The sequence below is a fragment of the Quercus suber genome, unplaced genomic scaffold (genome assembly GCF_002906115.3).
Source record: "Quercus suber isolate HL8 unplaced genomic scaffold, Cork oak 2.0 scaffold_1207, whole genome shotgun sequence".
NCBI lineage: Eukaryota > Viridiplantae > Streptophyta > Magnoliopsida > Fagales > Fagaceae > Quercus > Quercus suber.
The window spans coordinates 15,184-25,523 of NW_027070603.1; the positions used below are offsets into that span (position 1 = coordinate 15,184).

General features: G+C 35.6%; 1 protein-coding gene across 1 annotated transcript; it reads left to right on the forward strand.

Annotated features, from left to right (window-relative positions):
• Window positions 1-9,504: 9,504 nt before the first annotated feature.
• On the forward strand, window positions 9,505-9,951 carry LOC112024558 (auxin-responsive protein SAUR68). The gene has a single exon (XM_024057179.2). The coding sequence runs from the start codon at window positions 9,505-9,507 to the stop codon at window positions 9,949-9,951; it is 447 nt and encodes a 148-aa protein (XP_023912947.1).
• Window positions 9,952-10,340: the final 389 nt, after the last annotated feature.

The following is a 10,340-nucleotide window of genomic DNA, read 5'->3' on the forward strand; positions in this document are numbered from 1 at the left end:
ACTACAAGTATGAAAATATAAAAACTAAATTGAATGGTAAGAAAATTTGGGACCAAATTGAAAGTAGGCCTAAAATATAGGGACAAAAATGTATTTATCTCTAAAATAATCACTAATGATGTAGATGTCAATGATTCGAAATATTATTTGAAATGATATTTTTATTGTATTGGAATTCTATTTAGCAAAGTGAGCCCTATAAACTTGGCTAAATTTATGGATAAAGTTTGGTTCCAAACATGTTTAGAGTTACTTTTTCCAACATGTTACATGACGATTTATAAGATTATCAATGTGTATTATTTAAACAAGTCACATAATTCATTAAAAAAGTCACGTGATTAAAATTATACATAAATGATCTCTTTAGTCGCTACATAATAGGTCTTTTTTAACGGTATTTTGGCCATTTCAATGATTTTAGGTTTTAGAAATATTTTGGTCATTTCGATGGTTTTGGGAGTGTTTTTGACCATTTTAGAGGTTTTTGAAAGTATTTTGGTCATTTTAGAGGCTTAAAGGCATTTTTAGTTGTTTAGAGGTTTTAAGGGTATTTTGGTCATTTTGAAGATTATGGGTTATTTTTAGGTTTTGGGGGTGATTTGGTAATTTTGGGTCTTGCAAGGGTATTTTTTAGTTTAGAGTCAATTTTGGTATTTTTAGGTGTTAAAAACTATCTCAATCATTTTATTATTATAATAATTATAATTGTTCCTAAGTTATAAATCAAGTATAGGAATGTTACTGTATGAGCCCCATGTTCAGGCCCAATCCATTCGCCCTTGTGTGGTTGAGAGTCTAGGGCCCAAAGCCAAGTCAAGGCCCATATTAGATCGTGGACCAGTGCCAAGTTGGGGCCTAGTGCCAAGTCATGGCCTATATCAGATGGGAACGATAATGCCTTGGGGGAAATCGCTCACTGAGCACTATTTGACTACAATTGCAAGTTTCAAGACAGTCACATCAGTCATGAATAGTGGGCCTTATCTGATTAGGAATATATCTTAGAGGGACCCACTAGGTAACATAATACAGATTGGGCCTAAAGCACCTTCCATTGGGCCATTGGGTTGGCTTTAGGAGGTTTTTCCATTGTAAGAAATTCTACACCCATAAAAAACAAGTAAATTGGGAGTTTGACCCAAAACTTCGTAGTCATCTTGAGCTCAGGCACCACAATTACATTCTTGAATTATGATAAAATTGTAATTAATGAACCAAACATCGTAATCCTATATTGTTGCAATGTGATTCCATGGATCAAAGATTACAAGAATCTAGCATTACTTGAATTAAATGCTCCTAAATGTATTAGCTGAGAAAGTGATTGAAGAGCCTATTATGATTCGTAAGAAAATATGTGTATAATGATTGACAAAATAAATATTTCATTTCTTTAGAAGGAAGCAAAGATTGACATGTGAGATAAATTAATTGAGATGAAAATTGTTATGGAAGATGGTGGCAATCAAGCAATCGATCTTGATCAAAATAATTAATCTTGATCTTGATCAATCAAAGCAACTGATTGTGTGCCCATGATTAATTCTGAAGTGGTGGCAATCAAAGCAATCAATTTTGATCAATCATATGCTAATTTTGACAATGTTGAGAGTGAAGCAACTAAGAACATTTCACTTCTCTTGCCCTCAACCTCTTCAAATCCACTGTTTCTTCAAATTTAATTTCGGTTGTGATTATCCATTGTTTCTTCAAAGTTGATAATTTAGTTTTGATGGTGATGTTCTCTAGTTCAAAATCCATTATATCCTCTTCTTTTTGAAACAGCTTATTCGAGCCATGCATTACCATAGTTCTCAATGAAACTTTAGAGGCCTTATCTTATCTTTATAAGAAATAAGATACCTTAACGATGACATTAAAGCCGCTAACATCCTCATAGACTCAAATGAGTTCGTCAAACTTGGAGGCTTTGGTGACTTGTGCTCAATTTTGGAGTCGAAAAAAAGACTGATTCAAGGTGTCCTTATTATGTTCTTTACAACAGCTCACTGATTTCGATTGATCAATGTTGTACTAATCATGTTAGGGCTCATTGATTTCATGGTGCCCGTATTGGATGCAGTAAAGGTCGTGCATGTCTCATATTTGATTGATCAGGGTTGTTCTTATCATGTTTTAGAGCTCATTGTACCTCGTATTGGATAGCACTAGAGATCCAATTATCAAGTCGATTCAACACATTTGTAGCCTATGGTGACAGTTTAAAATGAGCATTTATGAAAGATATTAGTTTCTTCAATATCCCAATGATGATACTAGTTAAACATTTCTTTGCAAAGCCATCAATTTGATATTTTTTTTAACTTTTAGCCTCGATTGAATTGGTTTCTTTGTACTAATACCCTGTGATTTGAAATATTAACCATGTTATTAGCATGTTATTCCTTTCATGCAAAGATGACCACATTTCTATGAAGGTTTTTCACATGCATGAAGTTTTTAAATATAAAATAATTTTTAAAAAAGTTGTAAAACAGCGTCGTTTCTATTAATTATGTCAATTCAGTTTCAAACAGATTCTTTAAAAAATATGGCTTAGTATAGCTTTGCTACTTAATATTTTATAAGCTATAAATGAATTAGAAAAAAGAATCCAACATTTTTATATAATTTAATTTAATACATTAATTATTGAACAATGGTTTTTTTTTTTTTGAGAAACAAACACAACACACAATGGAGAGGGAAAAAGGAAGGTTTTCACATGCATGAAGTATTTTAAATATAAAATAATTTTTTTTAAAAGTTGTAAAATGGTGTTGTTTCTATTAATTATGTCAATTTAGTTTCAAACAGATTCTTTTAAAAAATATGGCTTAGTATAGGTTTGCTACTTAATATTTATAAGCTATAAATGAATTAGAAAAAGAATCCAACATTTTTATATAATTTAATTTAATACATTAATTATTGAACAATGGTTTTTTTTTTTTTTTTGGAGAAACAAACACAACAAACAATAGAGAGGGGAAAAGGATTCTAATACAAAGACGTACAACAACTCCACTCAAAAGCCATGATGACTTTTAAGGAATGGTGAAGCAAATTATACACACAACACACTCTCTTAAGTAATGTGGGACAATTACCCCACTTCCTTTTTTTTTTGAAACAAACACACACATATGGGAGAGGGAAAGAGGTTTGATTCCATTTGAACAATGGATTTCAATAATAAATTTGTCTCGAAAACTATTAATTCTAATTTTAATTTTGATAGAGAGAAAGGAAAAATAATTTTTTTGGAGGATTGAAAATTTTACATTCTTAAACTATTACAAACATAGTAAAACATATTAAAAATGTTGAACATTAAAAAAAGAAGTATAATATAGATACTATTCTAAGAGCCTTTGGAGCCTTAGACCATTGCCTAAATGACAATATTATATCTATAATCTATCACACTTTGGTCATTCTTGCACTAACAAATTTAGATGCGAGTGTATCCCAATAGGTGTGAACATGTTGGAATCATATATATATATATATATAGACAGATGGCTCAACAAGTTAAAACAAATGGGTGGGTGGAGACCCAATTTTGGTTAAGTATAATTCATGTGACTCTAGTTTCCTAACCAGATTTCTTTTAGCCTTTTTCTTAAATGATTTTTCTGTGATTTAGAAGTGGAAACTCATTCTAGTGATTATGCTTTTCTTTTTTCTTATTAAGGTTTTATTTTATTTTTGTATTCTCTAAATAGTGAAAGACTGTGCTCATAGGTGTTATTGCTGCTGTGTTAATGCAGCTGCTGCTGCTGCTGCTGCAATACAGAAGGTAGAGCTTGGATTTCCTGCACGTCGGCTTTCATTAATCAGCTCGTGGATATTTTACTTTTAGTAATGTTAGAGGAAATCATTTTTGGGCCAAAAAAATTTGGAAGTATCTCTTTGTAAGTTTGCTTGGGGTATGTTCACAGTTGGATCTATGGAGGACAAGTGAAAAATGGAGAAACCCTATTCAAAGCACCCAAAATAGCCCATTTATACCAATGTTATCCAAATGTTCACTTCACAGTAACAATAATTTTCATAGATTTTACCAAATGTGTAAGCGTGATTTTAAAAATTGTGATTTTAAAACGTATATTTTAAATTTATGTATCTTCAGAAACGTATTTTTTAAAACAACTTATCCAAATAGACACATAAATTTCAAATACGGAAGCTTACTAGTTTTGGGCATGAGCTTTGTGAAATTTTACTTCTTAGTTAGAAATTGAAAAAGAAAAGAGAAAGGAAACAAAGCATTGATCCGTGTGCAATTAGTACATGGCCCCAGCTTTGGCTCTTCCTATTTCAATATTCCATTTTTTTGGCCAAGTACATGTGGTTGTAGTTTACAATTTTGTGAAGCTATTTGTCGTCGTTACATATATAATAATACTGCAGGACTTAAATCTTTGTGTGACCGTGCTAATTGTTGTGAAATTAGTGTCTCGATTGGATAAATTTAAACTGGAAAGCTCCGGACTTTGTTATATCCGTTAGTAGCTTGGGTTTCTAAGTTTAAACATCAAGGTAGTTGTTGTTGCTGCATGGCGCGGCGGGATTGGGACCACAAACGACAAGGCAATTTGAGGGAGATCCTCTTTCTCTCTATGTTGGTTTCTCTCACAAAACTGAAACCTCTCCCTCTCTCTCTCTCTCTCTCTCTCTCTCTCTCTCTCTCTCTCTCTCTCTCTCTGGTGAAAACTTAATTATTTTATGATCCACGTTTTTGTCATGTAAGTACGTTAGTTAATTTAAAAGGTGGACTTAGGAAAGTATCAATTTGACAAATGTGTGAACTTCATGAAGTAAATTGACTAAAATTAAAGTACCGAGAGGTGGGTAATGACCACTCCAAAATTTAGGGGTACTATAACAGTTTTTCGGTGCACAAACCCAATATAACTCTTTAAAGCAAAGATTCTCAACAAACTCTAACGTAGATTTGCTAATAGTGCGTGGACTTCCTTTTCGCACTATATTTAGTCAAACTAAAATATATGATCAAGGTTCATCGGTAAAGATTGGTACCTTAAATTTTTTTTTTCCTTGATCAAGTTGAAATGGTTTTAGGTATGTTATTAATAACCTGGAAAAAAACCCTTTTTTTTCTTCTTTCATATATACTTTTGCTTCTCTCTTGTTTCACCACAGTGTAAAGATGGAGTTGGAGGTGGAACTGAGCTCACCCATTTGGGAGAGTTAGAGGAGTCATAGGGCTAAAGAGGCCTTTGAGCTTTGATTCCAAATTCTTAGGTTACTCAAGCATGGTTCAGATTGGTATCGATATATAACCACGTATAAATCTCCCACAGCAAATATCAAAACTTATCCCAATCCTATTATCACTATTTTTATCACTAGCAAAAATTATACTGTTCTAGTGGTAAACCACGCCACTTATCCACAATTCTACTAAAAAAACTCCCTACGGTTTAAAATTACTGTGCTAGTTTAACAATTAATTTTTTTTTTCATAAGCTGATTAAAAAATTTTAAATAAGTGAGTGTTTTTTTAGTGAAATGATGGACACATAACGTAATTTATCATGAAAACTATATAATTTCTCCAAGAGAAGGAGTAACAAATCCTACCGTTGTTGTTAATAAAAAAATTAAAAAAAAAAAACCTACAATTGCTAATTTGTAACATATAAATTCATATCAATATTCTTGCATTAGCTCACATTTTGGAATATTAGATTTTAATTGAAAGCCAAAAATCTTATAACTCAACTAATTTTTCATAATATCTTCAATCTAAGATTTAAATTCTCCATAGGTTTTGGTTGATTGTGGGTAGCTCGGTGGTTAGTGTAGTGAAGAAGGTGTTTTTGGAGAGAAAAGTTCCGGAATATCTTAACAAAACCCACATTGCTCTCATTCCTAAAATCCAAGGGCCGGAAACAATTTCTAACTATAGGCCGATTAGCCTATGCAATACCGTGTACAAAATCATTACTAAGATCATTGTTGCTCGAATAAGGCCTCATTTGGACAAGCTTATTTCCCCCCTTCAAGCAGCTTTTGTTCCCGGTAGGAAAGAAGTTGATAATGCAATCATTGTTCAAGAAGTTATTCATTCTTTGAGTAAGAAAAAAGGGAAAGTGGGTTATATGGCCTTGAAAATCGATCTTGAGAAAGCTTATGACAAGCTTGAGTGGAGTTTCATTAGGCAAGTTCTCATTAGAGCAAATTTTCCGGCTGATTTGGTTGCCATAATTATGAGTTGCATCTCCACCGTTTCTACATCCATTTTGTTTAATGGTGAAGCCTTGGAGCCAATATACCCATCAAGAGGGATAAGACAAGGAGACCCTTTATCTCCGTATTTGTTTATTCTTTGTATGGAGTATTTGGGTCAACTTATTGTGGAAAAATGCGATGCTAAGCTTTGGCAGCCCGTTAAGGCGTCTGGTAGTGGGCCGGCGTTCTCACACTTATTTTTTGCGGATGATTTGGTATTGTTTGCAAGGGCTGATGGCAACAATTGCTCTACCATTAGAGATGTGTTGGATGAGTTTTGCAGCATATCTGGGCAAACAATTAGTGAGGCGAAGTCTAGAGTTTATTTCTCGCCTAATGTGGATAGGGATACTAGGGAATCTTTAAGTGATATCCTCGGCTTTGCTTCTACTCCTTCTCTTGGTAAGTACCTTGGGATTCCTATTAGGCATCCAAGATCTTCTTCCCATGAGTACAATTTTGTTTTGGATAGGGTGAAACAAAAACTTGCAGGATGGAAGGCGAATATGCTTTCTTTTGCTGGTCGTGCTATTCTTATTCAGGCCTCTTCTGCGGCTATACCATCCTATATTATGCAGTGTGCTAAGCTTCGGGGTAGAATCTTGGATGGGATTGATCGGGTTAATAGAAATTTCCTATGGGGAACCACGGAGACTGCCAAAAAGATTCATTGGGTGGGGTGGCAAAAAGTTACTAGAACAAAAGAGGAAGGAGGGATTGGGCTGCAGGCAGCAAAAGGTCGAAATACAGCTCTTCTTGCCAAGCTTAATTGGCGGTTGCACACGGAAAGAGAAGCTTTGTGGGCTCAAGTCCTTTGGCATAAGTACCATAACAATAGAAGGCTCAATGCTAGCAATCCGGATAGATTACCATGCTCCCAGGTCTGGACAACCATGAAAAGAGGTAGGGAGACTTTTAAAAAGGGTAGTTTGATGATGATCAGCAGGGATAGTAATATTAGTTTTTGGCGGGGCAATTGGTTGAGCAAAGGTCCTCTACGGAATTTGATTCAAGGGCCTTTAACTCAAGGTTCATCCCACTTGGAAGTTAAGGATGTTCTAACTGATACGGGGTGGAATTGGAGCAAAGTTCCTTTTGAGTTGCCATTGGATGTAAAATCTTTGATCCAAGCCATACCTACACCTTTCACTAGTAGAGGAAGGGAGAGAATCTCTTGGATGGGCAATCCGAGAGGCACCTTTGATCTAAGGAGTGCATACTCTATTGCCATGGGAACGGAAGCTGATCTGGTTTTGCGTGATTTTGGGTGGATTTGGAAGTTGAACACTTTGCCCCGCATAAAGACATTCTTGTGGATGTGTGCTCATGGAAGTATAGGGGTTAAGGCTTGCCTTGTGAGAAGAAGAGTGGTTGAGGAGGAGTCTTGCCCAAGCTGCCAAAGGGCCTCGGAAACCATATTACATGCTCTTAGGGATTGCCATCAGGTTAAAGAAGTTTGGAGGCAGCTGGGAATTCAAAGGACTGATCGAGTTTTTTGGACTAGCAACTTACAAGAGTGGATCAAGATCAATAGTAAAGATAGGGAGAAGCTGATCTGGTTTTGCGTGATTTTGGGTGGATTTGGAAGTTGAACACTTTGCCCCGCATAAAGACATTCTTGTGGATGTGTGCTCATGGAAGTATAGGGGTTAAGGCTTGCCTTGTGAGAAGAAGAGTGGTTGAGGAGGAGTCTTGCCCAAGCTGCCAAAGGGCCTCGGAAACCATATTACATGCTCTTAGGGATTGCCATCAGGTTAAAGAAGTTTGGAGGCAGCTGGGAATTCAAAGGACTGATCGAGTTTTTTGGACTAGCAACTTACAAGAGTGGATCAAGATCAATAGTAAAGATAGGGCTAGATGTTTTCAAGGTAATCCTCCTTGGAATATTTTATTTCCAATAGCAGTTTGGAACTTATGGAAGAGTCGTAACATGTTCATTTTCAAGAGGAAGAGCCAAAACCCGAATCTTCCTAAGGATATTGTGAACCAAGCTGTGGAGTTTTTGTGCTATGTAGCTTCACCTAGGAACCCAACCCGTGTTGTGATTAGGAGCATCAGATGGGAGAAGCCAGCAAGGGGATGGAAGAAATTGAACACTGATGGTTCGGTATTGGGTAGTTTTGGTCCAGCAGGCTGTGGTGGTGTTGTTAGAGATGATCATGGAAATTGGATAGCAGGTTTCACAAGACATATAGGAACTACTAATTGTTTTGCAGCTGAACTTTGGGAATTAAGGGATGGACTTAGATTGTGCCTCTCTCTTAATACTCCTTGCCTTGTTGTAGAGGTGGTCGCTAAAGCAGTGGTTGATGTCCTAAGGAATTATAACTATGATAACACTATTATATCTCCTATAATGGATGATTGTAGGCAGCTGGTATCTTGTTTCCAGCAAATTCAGATCAAGCATTGTTACCGGCAAGCTAACAGATGTGCAGACTTGTTGGCCAAAATGGGAGTGGAGCAGGAGATAGATTTACTTAATTATTTGAGTCCGCCTGTGGATGTTGTGCAAATTCTCCAAGAGGATAGGGACGGGTTGCTTGTTAATAGGACCTGTCATGAGTCTGTAGCTTTTCTTTGAGTTTTAATGCATCGTCTATTTACCAAAAAAAAAAAAAAAGAAGAAGAGACGTACACATAACAAGTAGCCTGTAGAAAATGCAAACCCCAATTATAATATCCTTGGGGGGGCCTCTCTTATTTTTAGATTTTAGTTACCAAAAATATCACACAAGATGAATTTCATGAGCCACAAGTACTATTGTATGGTAGTTCATGGACATGATGGGTCCAGCAGGCTTTGTATTCCCACTGGCCACAGCACATTTGTATAGACTGATATCTGCATAGTTTTCTTATCTTTCGATCCTGCCAAATTGTTAGAATGAGAATTCATTTATAAGAACGTTGACATGATCATTTTATCTTTGCTTTTGCGGTTCACAAAGTCCCATGTAAGTTGTGATAGAAAGGAGTAACCAACATTTGGTCCATCTTGTTCTCAAACCACCCAGCCTTGATGTGCTCATTTTCAAACACAGGAAAACATGCCAAATACCAAACATTACTAATATTAAATGTCACATGGTTTCACTTAAGGGATTGTCTCTTCCCTTGTGAATATATATAACCAAACTACATTGCCCTTCTATCCATAGCAACAACATACCTTTCTTTCTTCTTCTTCTTCTTCTTCTTCATTCATCTCAAATTTCCATTCCCTCTATACTTGACAAAATGATCAGTGCTAAGAAGCTCCTCAAATTGGCAAGGAAGTGGCAAAAGCTGGCTAATATCAAGAGAAAAAGAATCTCATTTCCTAGAGCCACTAGAAATCCAGATGAATGTTGCAACTCATTGTCGGTGGTCGCTCATAAGGGTCACTTTGTTGTGTACACTGCTGACCAAAGACGCTTTGTGCTTCCTCTGGAATATCTTAACGAGGAAATTTTCAAGGTACTCTTTAGAATGTCAGAAGAAGAATTTGGACTGCCCAGAAATGGGGCTATCACACTGCCATGTGATGCAGTGTCTATGGAGTATGTAGTTGCTATGATCCAACAGAATATGGCCAAAGATCTAGAGAAAGCATTAGTCATGTCCACAGCTAATGGTTGCCATTCATCATCTTCATATCTCCCTCCAGATCTACCCAACAAACAAATACTAATCTGCAGCTTCTGAAGCAAAGTGTACTTCTTTTTGCAAATGATTTACATGTATATAGTGAGACTATAATAATGTATAAAATTTTCAACAGTTCTTTCATGTTTAGTCGTCTTTCCAAGGAGATATGGCAATCATCATCTATTGCCAACAAAATTCTGCAGGCTGTATCACTTCTATAAAAAAATCTTGAAAGCACCATACAATCTTAGATTCAGGTCAACAATTAATAGTTAAATTCAGCATTGATAAATTATCAATTCTCCCAAGCACTTATATGTTGTTAGGCAAGTGAAAATTTTTTAACTCTTCGACTATCATGGATTAGCCTATGAACCATGATGAATTTAATCATAAGAGATTTTTTAAATTTTTAAATGGGAGGTAGAGTGAAGATTTGGTGAAAA